The sequence below is a fragment of the Stegodyphus dumicola genome, chromosome 5, assembly GCF_044657685.1.
Source record: "Stegodyphus dumicola isolate Sdum_Otavi_A_Nest chromosome 5, ASM4465768v1".
Classification (NCBI taxonomy): Eukaryota; Metazoa; Arthropoda; class Arachnida; order Araneae; family Eresidae; genus Stegodyphus; species Stegodyphus dumicola.
The window spans coordinates 83,349,030-83,372,597 of NC_140772.1; the positions used below are offsets into that span (position 1 = coordinate 83,349,030).

General features: G+C 32.7%; 1 protein-coding gene across 2 annotated transcripts in view; it reads left to right on the plus strand.

Moving 5' to 3' along the window:
* Positions 1-23,568, plus strand: part of kdn (citrate synthase) — a 58,492-nt gene that overhangs the window by 27,705 nt on the left and 7,219 nt on the right. For both annotated transcript variants that reach the window (XM_035366868.2, XM_035366873.2), the window contains exons 4-7: positions 1,151-1,348; positions 1,443-1,631; positions 1,716-1,915; positions 15,285-15,414. In XM_035366868.2, the coding sequence (XP_035222759.1) occupies positions 1,151-1,348; positions 1,443-1,631; positions 1,716-1,915; positions 15,285-15,414 (717 nt within the window). The remainder of the gene's footprint in view (positions 1-1,150; positions 1,349-1,442; positions 1,632-1,715; positions 1,916-15,284; positions 15,415-23,568) is intronic.

The following is a 23,568-nucleotide window of genomic DNA, read 5'->3' on the forward strand; positions in this document are numbered from 1 at the left end:
CTAGTTTTAGTCACTACTTCTGATAAATAAGAAGCCATAGCCATATGTTGTGATTTATATTCATCTTTTGCTTTAATAAGTTTCTATACTGGTTATATTTCTATTCTTTTTTTACAGTTTAGTCTCACAAATAATGTACGTTTTTCATGAAACTTGATTACGTCGAGCTTTTGTTCTAGAACGAGCCACATTTTTTGGTGACATAATAACTTTCATTTCCATAATCATTGGACACATTTTCTTTTTGTACCCATTATGTTTTTTACATGGGCATTACAATTTAACTAACACAAATGAACTTTGCTGTAAATTTGCATATCAAAAACTGATAGAACTTAATTCAGCATTAAAGTTCACAAATGTCCCTTGGTTATTTCTTCTACAAAGCTTACACGTAAAGGACAGCAGTTGATTGCAATCAGAGTGATGTATTTCAGTTGCTTTATGCTTAAAACTTTGAGCTGTGACAGATTTAGGTATTGTTATCCAACTGAGATAAAATTCAATGCAGAGAGTGCCCTTGTCAGTGCTCTCTCCACTTTCTTTACTGTTGGCTGTCAGAGATAAAAAAACAAAGGGCCTGAGATAAATGCACAGGATTCCAGAAAAAAAAATTAAATATGCATCATATTCCATAATTTTAAAACAGCATAAAAATAAACTGCCGAAAAAAAGACCTGACTGCATAATGGGGAAAAACTAGTTTATTTATGTGTTAAAAATAATTTCATTTTCTAATTTTTTAGAATTTACCATATTTGTAGTGGCAGTATGATTTTAAAATTAAAAAAGCTAATAAAAAATCTGCCCTTGAATTTAAAGCTACAATGTAATTTTCTTTTTGAATTTGCATCAAATATAAACAACTTTTCCATAATTAGTGAGCATGGGTAATAAGAAAACTTAAAATATGGCCAGACATTATGTGATTCAACACAGTTTTCATTAAACAACAATTTAATTAAAGTGGGAACGTGGAACCATTGGATTAACTGTTCTCAACATTTGTAATCCTGGGCACATCGTGTAGAACATAAGTAGAAATCTATCATTCAAACTAAATTGTAGTAAAGCTGGATTATGTGAAGTATTGTGTATTTCATTTAAATGCATGTTTATATGTATATAAATAATTGAGAATTTGTTGCAGATATATGGTGGCATGCGTGGTATGAAGAGTTTAGTTACTGAAACTTCTCATCTTGATCCTGAAGAAGGAATCCGATTCCGTGATCTAACCATTCCAGATTGCAGGGAACAACTTCCAAAAGCACCTGGTGGTGAAGAACCTTTGCCTGAAGCATTATTTTGGTTGTTAATGACTGGTGATGTGCCCACTGATGAACAGGTACTTCCTATTCTTTCTAATTAATTATTGTATTTGTTATTTGTTTGTTTAGAAGAAATAAATTGTCACTATAACTGAGAAATTTTGTGTATAGGTGAAACATTTGTCAAAACAATGGGCTGAACTTGCAGATCTTCCATCTCATGTTGTCACAATGTTGAATAACTTCCCATCTAATTTGCATCCTATGTCACAGTTTAGTGCTGCAATAACAGCTTGCAATACTGAAAGCAAGTTTGCTAAAGCTTATAGTGAAGGAGTGTCTAAAACTAAATACTGGGAGGTAGGTTATTTTTGTTATTCATTTAAAGACAGAGAGTACTGTTCTTTTTCAAGACATATTTCTAATACAAATGTAACTTTACAGCTGACATATGATGATGCCATGAGTCTTATTGCAAAACTCCCTCCCATTGCTGCTACTATATATAGAAATTTATATCGTGATGGTAGTAGCATAGGGGCAATAGATGTGAATAAAGACTGGTCTCATAATTTCACTTCAATGCTGGGCTATGAAGATCCTCAATTTACAGAGCTTATGAGATTATACCTTACAATACATAGGTTTGTGAGTTACTATAAATATCTTCTTTTTATTAATATGTAGATTAAAGAATGTGTTATTATTTAACTTGTGTTAATATATTTTTAAGTGTATTTGTTTTACAACTGGTGCTCCTATGTTAATTTTGACAGCAAACTTTTTAAGTTGCGGATAATTTAAAAATAGTGGCTACAATTTTATTTCTTTGAGGTTTGATTCTAGCAATATATGTATGAGCCATCAAACTAAAATAGAAAATTGTATGAGAATAATTTCAACACTGGAAAGGCTTCTTAACCCCTTAACTGCCACGGAAAAAAGATAAGATTCACTTCCCAGTGCCACCATTTTCTTACACAGGCATGCATAGTTATGCGATGTATTAGCGAGGAAATAAATGCAAGTTTTGCTGTCTAAAACCTGTTTACTTTCACAAAATAAAGATTAAAAAAAAAAAATTTAAGTACAAAATTTAATGTTTAGAGTAAAAGTATGATAAAAAAAATGCAAGTACAGTCAAATACTGAAAACCCGCCGGCCTGAAATTTGCGTTGCCTCTCAAAATATAAACATTTAATTTATAGGTTCCGGAAACTGCAACATGGATAGAAATATTGAAGAAAAAATACTTACTGGATAATGACCTTAGAATTACCGAATAATAATGAGTCATAACGGAAATAGCAAATTATTGACATCCATAATAAGAGTTTTTTTCCTCCCCTCCAGTCTGCATCGAGGTAAAAAAGCAGACGATTAACTCAACTCTTCTTTCAAGTTCACTTCACGTTATTGTACTTTCTGAGATTTGTTATTTCAGGAGATTGTGTAGTGATGTTGTTTTTTTTTATCCGGATATTTTGTAGATAAATTAAGAATATTTTAAATTTCAGGGCTTTTTAACACAATGATAGATAAGAAATGCACTTGTGATTTTACTGCTTGCAACATTGAAAAATGTAAACACGTTGCATTGACGGTAATGAAAAAAGTGGAAATGCTGCTAAATATGGAGGCAGGTGCTACTGCTTGGTTTATACCAGAATTGTATGGAATTGCCACACAGACTGTGTATGATACACGAAACAATAAAGAAAAGCTGTTAAAATTTTACAGCAACAGTGATTCTAATGCCGAAATCTGAAACCGGAAATCTTTACATGAGGCGTAATCAGCAAACCTCGATGCTGTCTTGTACAAGTGGTTCCGGCAGCGGTCGAGTGATGGGGTAACTATTTCAGGACTACTAAGAGAAAAGGGGAAGCAGTTTCATGCTGATTTAAAAATAGCCACACAGACTGTGTATGATATACAGAACAATAAAGAAAAGCTGTTAAAATAATAGAGGAGCCTAATGTAAAGGAACAATATAATATAATCCGTTTATATATATAATAATAATTTAATGCATATAATGAATTACTGTATTAATGTATATAATAATTTAATTAAATGTACTAAAAGCCCGTTTCCACTACTGCGTACGAATGCGTTGTGTCAATTGAACACACGCCTACGGCATCCGTACAAGCGTTTCCACTGCCGCATATCCGTAGATAACGACGCTGAGCATCTGAATTTTTCACACTTAAGCGAGTATTGTTGGTTTTGGATTTGATATGGATCCTGACGTAGAATGCAGAAAAGTTTTATTCACTAAATTCCACCTTATTGGAAACTTTTATTTCTGCTTATGAACTGCGAAAGTAAAGTACGCTAGCAATTTTTAGATAAGTAAGGTTATAATGCCTATTATGAACATCACTAATTGCATAGAAGCTGAAGTAAATTTTAGAAATTTCTTTGCATTTCTAGAAGCCTTAAATATAAATGAAATAATATATATGTTATTAAAACTAAAATGTACTGTTACTGAAAAAATAAACAAATTAAATAAAATAAAAAAGTTAAACGAATTAAAAAATAGTTGGTACTTTTAAAATACAGAGCAACTGTAAAGAAACGTTCACAATATTTACACAAAATTTGCTATGCTTGTATACCGCTGACTTCAGAGTCATAACTGGATAATTTATTAGAAATCTTGTTTGTTTTAAAATGCACTATGGGCATTTATATTTTATGCATAATCCGATAAAATATTTTTAATTTATATCTCTTTTATAGAAGAAGTTATAAAAATAAGCTATGTGCACATTAGGTAAAGAAAATGGAAATATTTAATTGCTGCACTTTTGCTGGAGAGGACTGAATTTAAAAGCAATTATTATAGTAATTATTTGTTAAAAAAATGTTTAGGGCATTAATACTGTCTCATGTTAATTGGTAATGAAAGTTTAGAGCCGTAAACATCCCAAAGTCTGAGCACATGTATGTACATTCACATAAAAGTGAAACGAAAATATATATATATGTACAGGGTTTCAAAAGAATAAATACTAAAGTTAAATTAAATTTAAATAAGTCTCTTGCGCCATTGCTGCAAGGAATGAAATTTGAATTTAACAAACATTCTTTATTTGTAAAAATCAAATTTAAACTTAGAAATTTAATACAAAAACAAATAAATGATTAATTATTGCCTCAAACTAATCTACAATATCATTTAAATTCTGAGAGCATATGTAGATCAAGTGCAAGTATCAAAAATCCATGAATAAATATATAATTCCAAAAATTTATTTATCCTAGTAATTCACTTATGCATTTTTATAAATTTTTTAGGATTAATAGTAATTCATTTATGCGTTTTTATAAATTTTTTAGGATTAATAAATTTTTGGAATTATATATTTATTCATGAATTTTGATACTTCCACTTGATTTACATATGCTCTCAGAATTTAAATGATATTGTAGATTAGTTTACAGCAATAATTAATCATTTATTTGTTTGGATTAAATTTCACTTAAATTTAATTAACTTTAAATTTGCTTTTTACGAATAGAGAATGTTTGTTAAATTAAAATATATATGTACAGGGTATGCTTTAAATTCGTATTGTATAATTTTCAAAACTTTTTGCGGGGAAAATTTAAATAAATAAGAGCATAAATAAAACAATATATTTGATGCATATAATAATAGAATTAAATTATAAAACACAAATATAGATCATAATTGGAACAAAAAGCTAAGAAAGTTGCAGACAGGGTGCAAAAAGCATATGTGTTCGAACTCACAACCCCAAAAGTTAAACATTGTTACCGTCAGCTTTACCACTAAGCTAGCATCACACAATAGTCTTATGCATATTTTGGTTTATATACATCATCAAGTAAATCAATTCTTAAAACTAAATTTTTTGGTCTTATTGCAGTGTGCTATCATCTAAAAAATTCACCAGAGTTTGTTCTTCAGCTTCTAGTACATTTTTTTATAAAAAACATTATCTTTTAAAGTGGCATTCCGACTGAAGTTAAATGGGCTGCTAAAAATATATTTCATTTGCTTACAAATACATGTTAGCCAAAAAGCTATATTTATAAATAGAGAAATACAAATTTAACATACTCTTTAATGCAGTGGATTATTATAAGGCTATCAAATTTAATTTATAATTAACATTTTTAGTTTTTACCTGTTTCAAAAGAAAAAAATAACATATATTTTAATCATATCTAACTTGCTATAGTAGTTTGATATAGTCAGACATTCATTTTCATTAAAGGTAAATGAGTATACAGAACTGGGAAATAATTGTCAGGACAAATTTGCTATTTCATGGACTTGGAATTATAATTTTTGCCGCTGATTTTCTTGAACTGAATTTCTTGAACACCTGATTCTATTTGCGAATAAGTACTGTAGTTGCAGTTATCTTTTTTTAACTAAATTTAGCTGATTGCTGATTTTTTCAGTATGCAGATTTCTCGCTATAATGCTAATCCAGAAATAAGTGTTTTTTAGCAAAACATTCTTTCCCTAAGCAAGCGTTCATGGCTACTTCTGCCACCTTTAGTTTTTGGTGAGTACACCTGATTGCTCCTTTTTTACCACATGACCCCAACTCGTCCGCAGACATATGGATGGAAGTTGAACATTGTTGAACTCCATCCGTATGTCATCCATCACTGCACATCGACCGAATTGCAGATGTCGATCAAAGTGAATTCACTCGCTGATTGGAGAAACGCATAAACAGCAGTGGAAACGTGGCTTAATACGCCTTATTTATTTTGCACTTTTAGTCTGAATATTATCTTTTCTGTCCTGAAATCCACACAACCTCTGGTCCCAAGCATTGCGGATTTCTGGACTTCTACTGTATAATAAAAAAGGTAATAAAATAATCCAAAAAAATGGAGTTTCGATCAATTTATTTTTAGATCAGTAAAGTGTAATAGTAGGTTCCAGTGTTGTAAAATCAGTATACCTAAAAAACATATATATTTCTTCTAAATTAGTTGGAAGTCCTAGGCAAATTTTTCGTATCAAGTCATACCTAACGTTGAGCATCTTTCAGAGAATAACCACAATCCTCTTCATCTGGTGAAATATATTCTGAGGTGTCTGATACCGAAGATGACGGAAAGTTATCTATTTCACTGTCAGACATATTCGTAAAAAAAAAGCACCTACTACTAACAGTAAACGAAAACGGAAGATGCAGAATTAAAAAAAAATACGTTTTACTCAAACAGAAATATGAACATAACTGTGTAGTCATTACTTTTACCGTTTTAGAAACATACCCATCTCCAATTCCTTCCCCTCTCTTCTCTGAAATAATATCCTACATACTCTGTCGAGGTCATTGTGGTGTTGCATTCCAAAGCTTTGCGAATAATTGTACCGGTAGCAGCGCAAAGCAAATGACAGTATTTCGGAAGGGCGTATATATATACACCCGGGGCAGTTTATGCATCAGCTGAGCAAGGCATATATGTACACCCGCTGCAGTTAAGAAGTTAATTCCCTTTTTGCAGTGGTTCTATAGATCATAAATTCTCATTATTAAAATGTCTGTATATAAAACTCTGGAAGCTTTATGTGTGTAATTCAAAGAGATTGTGATTAATACTTTCATAGGGTCGACTACAAACTAGTTGATATTCATTCAGTGTGCTGTTTCATGAATATGGAATCACCAGTTAATGAAACAAGCAAATTTTGTTTTGGCTTTTTTACTAAATCTGAGTGAAAAATCTCAATTTACTCAATGATAGGCTTTAAAAAGAGATCTAAACCATTCAGTTTATTCTTGAATATATCTTTGGATTTTGTATGGAAAGATAAAAATCTTTTTGCATATTAAAGCTTTAATTAAAATAACACGCTAATTTATGATTTATAATTAGGCAGTGAGATAAGTATTTAAGGAAAGGGATGTTAGATTGTCTTTGAAACTGATTTTATTTGAAATTTACACCAGTTAAAGATTGCTTCATCTAATTTTGTTTAAATATTTCAGTATTTATAATTTTTATTGCTTGATGTTGTGTAAGAAGTAGTCTCCACAAAAGCTAAAACATTAAAAAAAAAAAAAAAAAAAATTTACCATTGAGATACTTTTCCCATTAAAAATGCATTTTTCACCTCTTAAATTTAGCTGTTGAAAAAGGGGCAGCTTCTTTACCTATAAGAGTGGATGAACAGATCATTAATATTTATTATTATTTTGAATGGAGTTCTAAAAGGAAGGGAAAATTGAAACAACTCCAACAGCTGCATAATACTGAAATAAGGAAAAATTTTGAAACATCTATGTACACCAGGGATGTCAAACTCATAGGTACACTTGGGCCAAACAAACAAGGCTTAACTTTAGGTGGGCTGGGGGGGGGGAAATCAATATTCATAGAAACGTAGATTTATTTCGAATAATACAATAACAAACATATATATATATAGAAAAGAACAAGAAAAATTTAATGTTTATGTCCTGATACTTGACATCTCTTCTCTGCTATTATCTTTCCTATTTCGGGAGAAATTTTGTTTGCAGTGATAACTTTCAACGCTGACCCAAGGTGAGCATCATTAATACAGTTTCTAATAGGAGACTCATTACCTTTCATGACTGAAAATAACTGCTCGCACCGATAAGTGCTACCAAACATGGAAATAATTTCATATGCGAATTTTCGAGTATTTTCAAACCTGGCTGGTAAATATTTGTAAAATTCAGGCACGCCCACTTCAATGAATTTTGCTTTCAAATTTGAGTTGCATTGAATCTCGATCACCTCAATTTGCATATGGCTGGGTACTGAGTCAATACATATTGAGAAAATCGAAGAAAAAAAAAAAAAAAAAATGTCTTCGAGGGAACTAAAATCATTAAACCTCGTTTCAAATTCAGTTGTTAAATTTGAAATTTTTTCTGCATATTTTTGATACAAACAAGTATCTAAACTTGATTTGTTCATGCTGCACGTTGGGAAGTGCGTCAAATCTTCATTTTTAAGTTGTTTTTCCCAAAGAACTAGTTGACATTTGAATGCTTTAATTATGTCAAACATGTTCGAAATGATATGATCTTTTCCTTGTAACGATAAATTTAAATCGGTTAAGTGTTTGGTTATATCAACCAAGAAAGATAAATCTTGTATCCATATTGGATCGTAAAACAAACTTACGTCTTGATTTTTCTTTTTTAAAAACTGACATATTTCTTCTTTCAAATCCCAGAATTGTTTGAGAATCTTGGATCAAGATTACCAACGTACCTCGGTATAGTAGGACAAACCCGAATATTCACTATCTAACTCACTTAAGAAAGCAGTGAATTGATGCTGATTTAAACCTCGGTATCTTATAAAATTTATAACTTTTTTTATATATGACAAAACATTCTCCATATTTATTACTTTCGTGCATAGAACTTCTTGATGTATAATGCAATGCATATGATGAATGTTTGAACCGTGAATTTCACCAAGTTTTGTCCGTGCTCTCGTCACAGGCAATGGAAAAACTTTCCAAACTAGATGATTTTGCTTTGATCTGATCACTTAAATTCGCGGCTAAATCAGTAATCAGTAAATCAGCTCTTTCCGCAACTGTATTTCGAGACAATGAAATTGATTGAAAAACCTTCACATTTCCAGGACAAACAATTTCTCCAGCTTTCATTAGGCATTCCTTGATGAAATCACCGTCAGTAAAAGGCTTCGAATGTTTAGCTATCAACTCGGACAAGACGTAGCTTGCATGTACCGCCGCTTCACTTTCTTGCAATACTTTACTAAACATGGACTGTTGCTTTTTCACTCCTAACTTGAGCTCTTTCAACTTTTCTTCTCTCATTAATCCTTCGTAATTGTTATATTTCGATTTGTGTTGCTCGTAATGACGTTTAATATTATATAACTTTGGTACATTAATAGTATTATTACATATTAAGCAGATTTTTTTATCTTTTATTTCACAGCAAAAATATTCTAATTCCCATTTTACTTGGAATATTCTATGTTCGTCAGCGATTTTTCGTTTAATTTTACTACCACTTGGTTTTGATATAGACATACTGAATACAAAGGGCTGGAATAAACATGGTTAACGTTAAAAAGTTAACAAAAATTTATTTTTTCCACAAGAGATAAATCAAAATGCTGAAATATTTCTTCAAAAATATTCTAACAATATCACAAAATGTCAAACGTTTAGCAAAAATCAATTCAAAACAGAGAAACTAATTGTATCTCACAGCGAAATTGCTACAAATCAATCACAGCATTAAATAAAAAAAACAGTTCGCTAGAACTACAGCTACTACTGAGTTGAGTTGTTTGTTCTCGGCTTTTATAAGCTTTATAATTAATTTCTCGAATATACTTGAAACATCTATAAATATCTGGATTTTTGTGGATGGCAACAGCAATTACGAGATATTTATTTATTAGGTATTAAATGCATGCGCTGTTCTATTTTTAAACTTCCAATGCAGCTGTCTTTTCAAAAATCATCTGCGTTGCTAAGCCAACATGAAGCAAATCTAATTACAATTCTAAATTTTTAAAAAAAACTAACTAAATAAATAACTATGAAATCCATAGCAATATGAATTAAGTAATAATTAATAATAAAGCAAAGTGCATGCACATGCATGCACCAATATATCGTACAAAACTATGGTTGGAAAACTGAGAGCATGAGTTCGGCCACATTCGGCTATCGGGGGATGCGTACAAGTTCTGAGTGCACGTGTCCCCCAAAAGCCGAAAGTAGCTGAACGCAAGCTACTCACACGTATTTGTAATTTAAGTAGTTTGTGTGTCAACTCGCTGTGAGTAATCTAACAACACTGAATAAATTATCGTTAATTATTTAGCAGTAAACATTTCATTTTTTTTTCATCGATATGTTATTTTATTATATATTATCATTTGGCGATATATTGGCCGGGCCGCAAAAATTTTTGTTGTGGGCCACGAGTTTTACATCCTTGATGTACACGCTAGCTGTCTTTTAAAGAAATGTTTATCTAGAATCCTCAACCAATGGAACTTATTTCTTGAATTTTTTAAAGAAGAAGTAAATGCTTCTAGAGTTAATATAAAAGGCTCTGTTAAAAGTTTTAAAATACCTAAAATTAATGGAGATGCTATTATTACTTCAGTGTTAAAAATACCTAAAATTTTAAAATACCTAAAATTAATGGAGATGCTATTATTACTTCAGTGTTAAAAATAGGTGTGAGAAAAATTTAGATTAGAAAAATGAGTTAAAACTAAATTTAAATCCAATATTAGTAATGGCACATTAGAAAAACTTTTATTAGCCTACATGGCAATTGCTATGAATAAAATTATGAAGTTCCTTAATGAAAGCATTTACATTACAGCAAAATCTGCAACTGTTATAGCATTTGTACAAAAACTGATTAAATTATTTATTTTTGTTAAAATATGCAAGCAATAAAAATGCTTAAGTATATTTAAAATTTTATTATGTTTAAGTAATGTTTAAAATGTACTGTTGTTTGTATTTAAGAATTAGTAACTATGTAAAATTCATTGATTATTAAAAAAATGTATTTTTATCATTTAAAAAATCTTTTTATCATTGAGAAAAATCTCCTGGTTTTTTAGTGTTGTGGGTTTGCAAGTATGGTTATAGAATTATCTACAATTTAAAAAGTAAGTGGCGCTAGTCTCAAGGAGGCCGCCATTTGTTTACATTTGAATCTCTTAGTGGAGTCAGTTGGTGTGCCAACTTCAGTGTCTTTTTCCTCTGCACCAGAATTTAACTTTCAGTTTTGTGCACTGGAATTTTTATCTTCCAGCCTTCTGGCTGAATTCATTGTTTTTGCATGAAAAATTTTAATTTTATTTGAGAAAAAATTTTTTTAACCTTTTTCACTGTACTCGGTCTTTTAGATTTTTCTGTATTTTATAAGTTTTAATGAAGATATTTTGAGTTTTTATGTATTTTAGCCCTGCTGCGAAGTGAGAACTGAATTAATTGAATGAGAAATATATTTCTTATGAAATTTGGAGTAATAAATAATGAAGTGCAGCAAAAAGCATGTGTAACTTAATAGGCGGTACAAAAAATCGTGTTCACATTAGAGTTAGTGATTAAACACTTTTTGAATACCTTATTTTATTTCAAGGAAAATTTTGATATATTTATTTTGGAACAAGCAAGGCTTAAAATATAGATAAAAAATAATATATAAAAATTTTATTGAAATTTATATTTTAGTGTAATATCTAGTAAGCAAATAAATTTCAACAATACAAGTGTCCAAAAACAAACGTGAGTATCTGCATGTGGCGTTTGTGGTTTATGTTGTGTATATAGTTTAATATTATTGCATTATTAAAGAGTTTAAATTGGGTAGGGACTTGTCACAGTCTTAGTCCCAGTTGTGATGTTCTCAGAGCTCAAGAAATTAGTGCGTCTCTTTGCAGCTGATTACAAAGAGTTAGGGTGAAATTACTTTTTGTTAATGTTATTTATTCTAAAAAATGAAAAGTAACAGAATTTTCAATAAGGTTGGGCCGTGTTTGTAACTGTATTTACGAGAAGATTTTTGCCTTTTTAGTCAGCTAAAGAACCTAGTATTGACTTTTCCTATTGTGTAAAAATTCTTAATTTTGGAAGCAAACAAGAGGTTTGAATTTCTTTCCCATGGAGTTAGATTTTTGCTATTCAGGTGTTTTGACAATTTATTGCTCCATACATGTTGGTTAAAGAGTCCTCAAATTAAGCAATTGGCTAGAGATGAATTTTAAAATTTTAAATAAACCAATATTGACAAGGGAGAGAAGTTTCCAATTTTTTCCTCTCTGGGTAATGAAAGACAAGAAAATCGATTTCATTAGAGATTTTTCTGTGGAAGTGAGTATTTTTACTCGGGAAGGGGGGTAAGAAAGAAAAGGAGAAGAGGGTTTTTTTTTTTTTTTTTTTTTTTTCAGACAGGTAACATTGATTTCTGATTCTTGGGTTTGACTATAGCATTTGTGAGTAGCCATTCTGGTTTGGAGAAAGAATGGTTCATACGAATTTATATCAGCCACAGAATTGTTTATTTTGTGCTACTTTAGAGAGCTGGAGTATCTTCAGGGTAGCATGGGTCATAATATGCAAGCCTGTGCTCTCCTGGCTCAGTATTGGAAACATGGAAGTAGGAAGTAAGATGGAGTGGCCCTAACCGGTTTTCCCCATACACTGCTTTGAAGCACTGGCAATCCCTTCGTGGTGACCGAAACATTGGGTCATTTACCATTAAGTTCAATGGGTTTTGGGTACTTGCGTATTAACGCAACCAGGCCAAAATTCACATAAATCACCAAATTTGGCGACCTTACTTACGGCAACCCTACGTGTTTAGACGAAAGTTTATTTGTAAAAAGAAAAAATAACACTGGACGTGTACTACCACAGCAATGGGTTTTCGGCGGAATTTGCCGAGAAAAGAAAGAGACTTTTTTGGTTACTGTACCTAACAGAAGCGCCGTTACCCTCATGGAAAAAATTTGCGAAAATATCAAAGAAGGAAGCATCATTTATTCGGATTGCTGGAAAGGATACAATACAAGCGAGTTCGAAAATGCTGGATTTCTGCATGGAACTGTTAATCACAAATATAACTTTGTGGATCCCAACACGGGCGTTCACACACAACATGTAGAGCACATGTGGGGCTCAGGCAAATGCCGCAACAAAAAACAGAGAGGAACAGCCCGTCATCATCTTGACTCGTAGCTTATCGAATTTATATGGCACCAAGCTCAAGCTGTTAATGGCAAAGATGGTTTTCAATCAGTGCTAAAAGCAATAGCCAAAAGATTTCCGCCGAAAAAATAATTCTGCAACATATTCAAATTCGAAACCGGAAGGGTTTAATTGCTATTTTATATTTTAAAACAAAATAACATAAAAAAACTGTATTAAAAATTATCTGTAATTAATAAATGTACATTTTCTTTCTATTCATACTTTTTTATTCAAACTTACAAATCGCGCCAACCTGGTTGCGATAATATGTAAGTACCGGGTTTTAACATGATCGGATGTAAATATATTGTAATCACGTCGTAAATATACATATAAATGCATATATTTTCTTTTTCTACAATATTTCAGAGTACTCTCAGTATATGAAAGAAATACATTTTTGAACAATGTTTCATCTGAGCAGAATTAAATGCTATATTTATCACAGAACAGTTTGCTCAGAACGGTTTAATTTGAATGAAATATTTTCACAAGTTTTTCCTTAATTACTTTAGAAAAAAAAATTAAGGTAATTAGATTTTATTCGCTTAAGGATTACAAAAATTAAGATCAAAGTTTATTGTATTATTAATATTAAAATTATGCATTATTCCTTTTCTATTTATAGAGCTTCTAAAATACTTTCTCAAATATGACATGATTTTTTTAGCTTCTGAGGCATCTTTTGAATCGAAAAATCTAAGTCAATTTATAATCAGTGTTCTATTTAGTCCATTTCAAATTAAAGCACCTTTTATTTTAATAATGAAATACGTTAAATACTACTTGACTTTCTCTGAATATTTCTTAAAGAGAATAAAAAAGGGATTTTTTTAAAAAATATTATTCAAAACTTGTAACTGAGTTATAAAATGTAACAGGAATAATTCTTGTAATTATACTTATCATATTTTTTTATCCTTAATTTCAACAACACATATTCTAAAACACTTCTTCATTACTTTCTTAAGTATGCATCTCGTAGAATTTGCTTTACAATACCTTTTAACAGATCGCTTTCCAACACGAACAATTCTTGCTTATTCATGACCATTCATGATCAGACCACTTTTGGCAGGATACACAAATGCTTTCACCTCAATCAATTACTCTATTTTCAAATTCTTAATAAGCTGTCTTGACGATGTGGCACATTCACGTGGTCACATCATCTCGACTGCGCGTGGTACTTCTGCCGAATTCGCAAATGTATCCATCTTCTGTTCCATACATTTGTGTAGAACTGTACATAATTTTACACAAATGTGTGGTTGTAAATCAAGGAAAAGTTAACTTATTGGCATATCCGTGTGTATATTTATTAATTTTGATGAGGATTGCAGCATTTGGTGGTAATTTTATTTTTTAATTAACCTAAATAAGTAAAATGTATAAACCCAAAGTGATTATTTTTAAGTTATATAAAAATAAAATGATAAGTTTAAAATGAGCAACTATAAAGACTCTCCTCTAAAAATTTTAGTACATGTCACAATAATATGTGGAAGACAAAAAAAAAAAAAAAAAAAAAAAATTATTTTGGCATTTGGAACATTAAAAAAAAAGTAGCAAATACTCTGTCAAGGGTAACGAAAGACATATACAATTTTAAGGTACCATAAGGTATTTTTCATTCTTTAAGCATAACATTTTTGCTAAAATCTATATTTTTGTAGTTCAACAACTTAGAATTTTATAAAACAAATTCTCTAAATGGCTGTTGTTAGTTATCGTAAAATAACCAAGGTGAGATTTTTGCATAAATGTCACTAAATTATACGAATTGCTATTATCCATCACACAATGAATGTTTCATTTATGCGGAAATGTCCCATTTTTCAATTTGTGTGGAACTGTCATGTGTCAAAATACTATCGAAGTGCTGTCAAGGAAGCTTCTGAATGTAAACAAAAAACACCCCATCTGGAGACCGAAGCTTGGGAGCAGTGCTTCACTCTTAATGCCATGGTAGTAAAGCAAAATTGGCCCAGCCAAAAAACTTCAAGTCCTTCAAGTAAAACATAAATATAAGAATAATGTATTGATGTATATTGATAAAAAGTATTAATGTCATTTCTAGAAGTTAAAAAAAATATTCGCTGAAGCAGTTCAGTATGTGGAAATTTCATTAAACTTATAATAATGAAGGATATAAAAATGCATTTTTACTTTTCCATAAAGTGTTCTGTCTAACTAGAATTTATGTGTAATAAGCAGCGTATTGTTTGTTTACTCATACTATCTGTGTATATTTTCAGTGATCATGAAGGTGGCAATGTTAGTGCCCATACTGTCCATTTAGTTGGAAGTGCTTTGTCTGATCCATATCTTTCATTTGCTGCGGGTATGAATGGGTTAGCTGGCCCACTTCATGGTCTTGCTAATCAGGTACTTAAATATATTATTTAATTTTAATTGAGAAATTTAAAAAAAAAATTGTAGCTGGATAAGAGGCTCCTTGCTTCTCAAAAAACAATTTATTTAGACCAGAACTTTCAGTAATATTCATAACATTCAGCTTGGTAATATGGTAGTTTTAAGAACTCACAAAATCTAGCATTTTGTGTGCTATGTTTATTAAATGTCTTGTCATATCATCAATTTACCATTTCTTATGTATGAAAACATTATTTTTTGCATGTTTGAAAACATAATTTTTTTCATCAATGTGTATGTGTATATATATTTATTTACATTTAATGCTGATTGTGTGTCTTTTTTTAGAACAATCTTAATACACTCTATAACAAAAAAAAAAAAAAAAAATGCACTAAGAAGGAGTTGTCTGATGAAGACAAAAATTGGTGGATATGAAGATTATGTACAGAATAGAAAATGATTAAAATTTCTGAACAGTTGAATGATTTATTTCAGAGTTACATAGTTACAAAGTAACAAGCCCAATAAGGCGTTGACCCACCTCTAGCCTAGATGCAAGCTACCACATGGCGTGGCATAGACCGATAAAGCTCCTGGATGGTCTCCTGCAGTATTTCTTGCCAAATTTGCTCCAATTGTCGGACTAGGTCATCAACATTCCCTGGTAGATGCAGTCGCTTTTTTATCATAATCCAGACCTACTTAATGGGAGAGAAATCTGGCTGGCCAAAGAAGTATTTGACAAGCTGTAAGACAGTTCATACCAACACGTGCCATATGTGATCTGGTAGTATCTTGCTGAAAAATAAGGCCAGAGTACTGCAAAAGGAACGGTAGCCAAACAGGTCTCAGAATGTCGTCAGTGTACTGCTGTACTGTAAGTGGGTTTCTAATAACGACCAAAGAGGTCCGGCTATCAAAGGAAATGGCACCCCAGACCAGAACTCCTGGTTGAGAGCCTGTGTGGCGTGCAGTAGTGAACGCAGGATCGGCACGCTGCTCTAGGCACCTCCAGACACATCTTCGGTGATCGTTACAACACAGTTGGAAGCGAGATTCGTCACTAAAGACTATACGTCCCCAGTCAGTAACATTCCAATGTGATTGAGCTAAGCATCACTGTAATCTGGCTTGACAGGGTGCAAGCATGAGTGGCAGGTGGCGTAACGGTCAGTACAAGTGTAGATTTCGCTCTATCAGCTGTCTGTGAATGGTCGTGGTGGACATTCGTGTGTGGGTTGCATGTCTGACGGTTGATAGCGATGACTCGGTCTCTGTAACAGCTGATCTGACAATCACTCTGTTCTGATCTATTGTGGCCCTAGGTCAACCACTACCATCATGGCACTGAAATCTGCCACTGTCCACCTATCTTCTAATCACCAGCATCTTCTAATCACCGCATCACTTCGACTCGCATGACTAGCGATTCTCCAATTTGCCCATTGTGCTTTTTTCAGTCCAATGATATAATTTCTTTCAAACTTTGAGAGTTGCTCGTAATGAACTCGGATTCTGCAGTGAAGCAGTTTTTCAATCGTTGAAAGATATCCTAAATCGCAATGCAACCAAAATTTTCAAGAACAGCTGTATGTACACTGCACAAAAAAAAGGGGGGACAGTTCTATATCTCCCAGCTCTACTGGGCTGACTGACAGAATTCAAATTGCGTTTTTCATGTCTCGAAAGCGCAACTTAGGATATATATTAGATTTATGTATAGCAATGCTCTAATATAGGTATTTTGATGCAAAATTGAACTTTTTCTGAAATAATATTCCAATTTTTTTTACATATTTCAATTCTACGACTCAAATTATGCCTAGATGTTAACTTTTGTAACATTTGGTGTGCAATTCAAATATTTATGTTGCCGCAACTTTTTTAGTTTGCACCAAGAATAATTCACTTGGCGAACTTCTTAATATATGGCAACCAATTTTCCTTTCCCTTTCATTATGCTAGAGCAGAGAAAAAGGCACAATACCCACCCACACATTCATGGAGAAGTGGGTTTGGAATGCATGTGGACTGTAGTATTATGAGTAGTATATGACGTGTAGATTATGAGTTGCCCACACGTGCATGTTGTGGCTTTTGAAGATGCCGTCCTGTGAGAAAGTTGCCTCGTCAGTGAATAGCACATCCGATGGGAAATCCGCCTGCACCGCACACTGCTGCAAGAACCAATGACAGAAATGAACTCAAAGAGGGTAATCTGTTTCTTGCAAGGCTTGGACTCTCTGCAAACGGTATGGGTGCAAACCATTTTCATGCAATACTTTCCAAACGGTGGAATGACTCAGCTGCAGACAAGGTGCAATAGCTTTTGTACTTTTCTGAGGTGATTCATGCTCAATGTTCAAGATGGATTCTTCAATGCGAGGTTTTCGTGCACTTCTTCTTCCAATCCTAGTGTCAGAGGTAGCTTCTAATGACCCGTTTTCACACAGAGACCGATGCAACCTCTCGAACATTGTGTGCTTCGGCATACGCCTGTTCGGAAACCGTTCCTGGTACAACCGTAGCGCTGCTCTGCCGTTCCCATTAGCAGCACCATACATAAGATGCATGTCAGCTTTTTCCCTGTGCATAAACTCGCCCATCACACTCGACATCAGCGTTGCGAATGATCCTCTGATATGTAGGATCGTGGTTTGTCCGGCCCTCTACCGCTGCACTGCCAGCCAATCACAGCTGTAGTTCCTATTACTGTTAGTGTTCCCTTTTTTGAACATTCATTGTGAATGCTGTATTGCACTTTGCTTTGATTTTGTACATAAACACATTTATGAAACACCCTGTGTACGTTTATGTTTAAGTGATTAAAGGGACTGCAAGTTACTAAAGAAAGTGTTTCCCAGCTATGAATTAGATTTATTGAATTAATGAAACTTAAATTCTAAAAATTCCATCCTTTGTGATTTTCAGCATAATGTTTCTTATTGAATTTTATTTGACCTGAATTATATGAATCTAGTGTAGGTATTTATAGAACTTCTTATGAACGAATATTCAAGAACTTTTTAATCCATTAATATTTGTATTTAATTTTGTTTTATCTTGATATATATATATTACATTGCTAAGTTTATCCATACAATGCTGTTGGGTGATTGAGGTCCTGATATAGCAGGATTTCCAGACTTTTTACTTTCACATGTCTTGATTTTTTGGATTTCTTAAGTGTAGACTCGTTAACTTTTCAAATTTTGTTTCAGGAAAAGTATTTCATTTAGAGGTTACATAAATCTCTGACTTTTAGATTATATAAATTTCAAGTAAGAGAAATTTTTTGTCTTCTTGTGGAAGTGTGGCCATTTTTCTTCTGTCTACATTTTTAAATGATTCATTACACTCCCAGTGATGCAATTGTTTTTCATGTTGTAAAATGGCAGCACATAAATTATAAACACTGTGGCATCCACGGGCATATTCACAAAGCCTACAGACCATTTCTCTACGGGCTGCTCTCATTGGAGGAAACATCTGCTTGGCGATCATATTTGGAATGGCGAGTTATCGCCCTGTAGGCGTGGTAATTAACGCAAAACAAACGTTATTTCATTCGATATTTTTTTAGTTTATGAATGACAGCTTAGAGGAATTGTGTGGAATATCTTTTAAATAACCTACTGATCTTATTAATAGTTTATTTGTATTTGAATTTAAACTTTTAAAAGTATGTAATTGTTTCACAAGAACAAGGTGTTTACATGAAGATAGCATATGCACTTTTTCATCATTTCTGTTGTGTAAATTTCCATAGCGCATTAATTTATACAAATAAAGAATATTAAAAAATTAACCAAAGGAAAACATTCAGTAAACATTTAAGGGCGTCGGATACCTATTCTTTTTACCTAAATTATGAGTAAGTATAACTAAAATTATATTTTATTCCATTATGCGCTATTTCTATTGAAATACTTTTCGGGATCTTGGATAGTAATCTTGCTACTGGTACCTACTACAAAGAGTACAAACCAGTAAATAAAAATAAGAAAAATTTAAATTAACAAAAATAGAAAAAATAAAGGCGTTTAATTTTTAACACCACACCCGAAAGCGAAAAGACAAAGTCATTCAATAAAGTTAACCCCTTCGCGCCGACTGTCACGTATACGTGCCAGCAACGAACGCACTTATCTACCGGCCGACACCCAGGCGTGCCAGAGCAATGTTGCGTTTTCTACCGAATGTCACGTATTTGTGCCAGTACCTTGGAACGTTTTTCAAACTATAATTTCTGCCACAAGATGGCACTGTATGTCCATATGGTTTCAGATACATGTACATTAGAGCTTCTACTTCAAATGAGAGAAGCATGACTCACATACACGTGTTTTTGATTATATAAACAAACGGGGAACTAAATGTTTCCGAATGGCGTGATTTATGACGTCTCTTTAAATCGCACTTTATTCGCACGTGGTAGTTGTTTATTGTAAGTAGAAGTTTTATATGCGCTAAAGCGTTGAGTATTTCGGTTTACAGTTCAGTTTTTAGAAAATAATTAGATCTTGTTAGACATGAATTCTTTCTGTTTTTACCGTTTCATTGTCGAAGCGTCGAAAATGTTTAACAGAGCATGAAATAGCAGAAATGATGCAAAATATTTCAGATATTGATTCTGAAAGATTAACTGAAAGACATTTTCCAAAACTTTGTTCAGAAGAGACTGATAAGAAAATGAGACGACGATGCTTCGTTTGTTCACATTCCCGGAAAAATCCTCCAAAACGGCAAATGAGTTATTACGAGTTCAAGGAATGTAACGTAGGACTGTGTGTAGATCCCTGTTTTCAAATTTTTCATACGAAAAGAGAACTTTAAGTAATATATTTAGTTTTCAGATGTATAATGTTAAAAGTCATAAAATGGTGAGTAATTAAAATAAAATGTGTAAAATATGCATTTAGACAAGAAATAAGGTAATTAAAGTATATATATATATATATATATATATAAATATCTATAAAGCATAAGCCGTTTAAATACTCTATAGAGCATTATTAAACAATGCGTTTATACTTCGGAAATTTCATGGATTTAGGCTTAGTAGCAAAAAAGCTCCCGGCCCTGGAGAGACGCTCGCGGAAGACACTGCCGGCCTCCGCGATAAGTGCGCGTTTTCGCTACCCGGCTCGAAGGGGTTAAAAATAACTGTGCAAAGCAGAGTTTATGAAAGCTACGAGCGGGGATAGAACTGGCGATCTAGATGCCTGAGATTTTTTCCCGCGCTCATTACCGCTGAGCTGCGGTTTCTCTGATGGATTATGCCCACTTTTTGGTACACCACACTCAAATACAAATTGTAAAGGCGATGCACCAAAAGTCGCCAACCAAGCACTAGATTCTGTAACCCTACGTTTCCTGTTTTAACCAATCGGAGCAAACAGCAGCAGAAACGGTCTGTAGGCTTTGTGAATAAGCCATCCACGGTGGGAATTGGGATTGACACAGAACTCTAAACTAGAGTAAATACAAGACAGCTTACATTAGCCTGTTCCACGATTCTAAACATATGAATTGAACAATATGGAGTACAAATTGAATACATTATATAATTGCTGAATATAGAGCTTAGCTTTTTTTTATAAACTCCGTGTAATTTTCTTTTAAAATTACTCAGTTCCCCCCCCCCCCCCGTGTAGTTGTGCAAGTAAAATAACTAAATTAAAAAAAAAAAAAAAAAAATTGAAATCACCAGTGATTTGGAGGCTATTTAATTAATGTTTTAAATGTAAAGAGTTCTTTTTACTTCCTGGTATGAAGTAAACGCAGTATTGAAATCACAAAAAATGTGGGTATCTATTTCAACAAAAATACCCATTTTAATGATGTTTTTGTGTGACACCTGTATGTACAGACAGAATAAAGGACTCTTTTTCCCAAAATGGATTCAGAAGAGATTTTTTATGGCATCTGTATGTATGTACATACATATATATGTATCCTGGATAGCTCAAATGAGTAACCTCAAAACGTTGAAATTTTGTACATGGGACTGCTATAAGAAGTAGTTTTGCTCCTCCCATTTTGGTTGCAATAAGCCACAACAAAAGTATATGAATATGTATACACACACCTTTTGTTGTCTGGTCCTGTAAGCTCAGTTTTTATAATTCTTATGTGTTGGTAAATTGTGCATTTTTTGCTTTAAAGCTGATTGATTGTTTTTTATATGTTTCGGTTAAGGTTTTCATGCCTTTAGTTAATCTGCATGCAATAGTTGTAGAATTGTCAACAATTTGTTGTTACTAAGCATAATGAAGCCACCATTTAAGACACAATAACATGCCGAACAAATACTAATTCAGAAGTCAAACAACAAAAATAAGCGTTATATTTTCAAAATTTTCACTGGACTAGTTTTGATGGATTTACCGAACCACCATCCTCAGCTGTAAAACCGCAAATGAACAAGATAGGAAATAATGATTAGATAAGATAAGAAAGTCTGGACAGGAGTAAGCAAGTGGTGCCATCTGTTGGTGAAACCAGAACTAGAATATAATTTCTTTAAAGGCCGAAGGCACACCAACAGATGGTGCCACTTGCTTACTCTTGTCCAGACTTTATTATCTCATCTAATCATCATTTCCTATCTTGTTCATTTGCAGTTTTGCAGCTGATGATGGTGGTTCGGTAAAACCATCGAAACTAGTCCTGTGAAAATTTTGAAAATATAACGCTGATTTTTGTTGTTTGATTTCTGAATTAAGCCACCATTTGTTTACATTTGAAACTTGTAGTAGAATAGTGAATTAAGTCAGTTTCTGCACCAACTTCAGTGTTTTTTTGCCGAGTGGGACCAAAAGTAAACTTTCAGTTTTGCGCCCTGAAAATTCTCTCTTACTACCCACTAACAGAATTGCTTGTTTTGGGGTAAAAATTCTTAATTGTGAAAACTTTTTAAACTGTATTTGGTGTTTTAGGTTTTTCTCTATTTTACAATTTTTCAATGAACATTATTTTAGTTTTTATGTATTTTTGCCTTGGCACGAAGTAAGATATATTCGATATATTCCAAGACAAAAGAAGGAGGAGAAGAAAACTTGGTTTGTTTGCATTAGCTATACATAAGTCACATGATCATTATTTGTTTATGTTAGTTACTTTTAAGTCACGTGATCCATGAGGTCACCAGAATTTATCTCATTGATTGAATAAGAATTATATCTCTAATGAAATTCGAGGAAATAAGTTTAAATGAAATGTAGCAAAAAATGTTGTTTAAAAAGGCATACTAGCAAGTTGTGATGTCCACACCAGACTTTTTTAAAATATTCTATCTGATAGCCTTTTTTCTGGACTGTTAAATTTACATCATGATTTTTGATAGAAAGGGCTTTTCATAAAATTTCATGGCTGTTTATTTTTATTCCTCTTCCACTACTTTCCTGAAACCATCAATTGAGGTGGGTTCGCACTTAGAAAGAGCTCTTTTCAAGAGACCTAAGGCACAATAGTTCGTGTTAAAAAGGTATATATGCAATACCTATATCAGTCTTCATAGTTTCAAGGAATGTGGTGCTTTTTTAAGTGAGTTGTTTTTTCTTGATCATTCATTGAAAATCCCTGGGATAAAGAAATAGAATTTCTTCTATAAACATTCTCTTGATAATATGAGGGTGTATCAAATGAAAACGGAACAGGTAGCCTCAAAATGAAAAGGTATTATTTATTTTCAAAGGTAATCACCAAAATTACATACGCATTTGTTCCACTGTTGCACCAAGCGGTGAATACCTTTTTCATAGAAAGAAATTGGCTCAGATTGAAACCAGTTTCAAACTGTGTCCATGACTTTGCTGTCTGAGTGAAAATGTTGATGCCGCAATGCCCTTTGTAGTGGACCAAAGATGTGAAAACTCGGGCTATACGGTGGGTGTTCCAATACACTCCACTGAATCTGTGCACGTTCATTGTGCAAGTGGCCATATGTTGCCAAGCGTTGTCGTGGAGGAAAAGCACTCCAGAGAACGACATACCTAGCCACTTGCCTGTGATTGCTGCATGTAAACATTATAGGGTATTGCAGTACTAAGCAGCACAGATCGTTTGATCTGGAGCCAGGAACTTGATGAGAAGCGGGCCCTTTCATATAAAAAAAATTTGGTGTGTTTTTGTCCTTACTCTAAATTTTTCTAGACATCT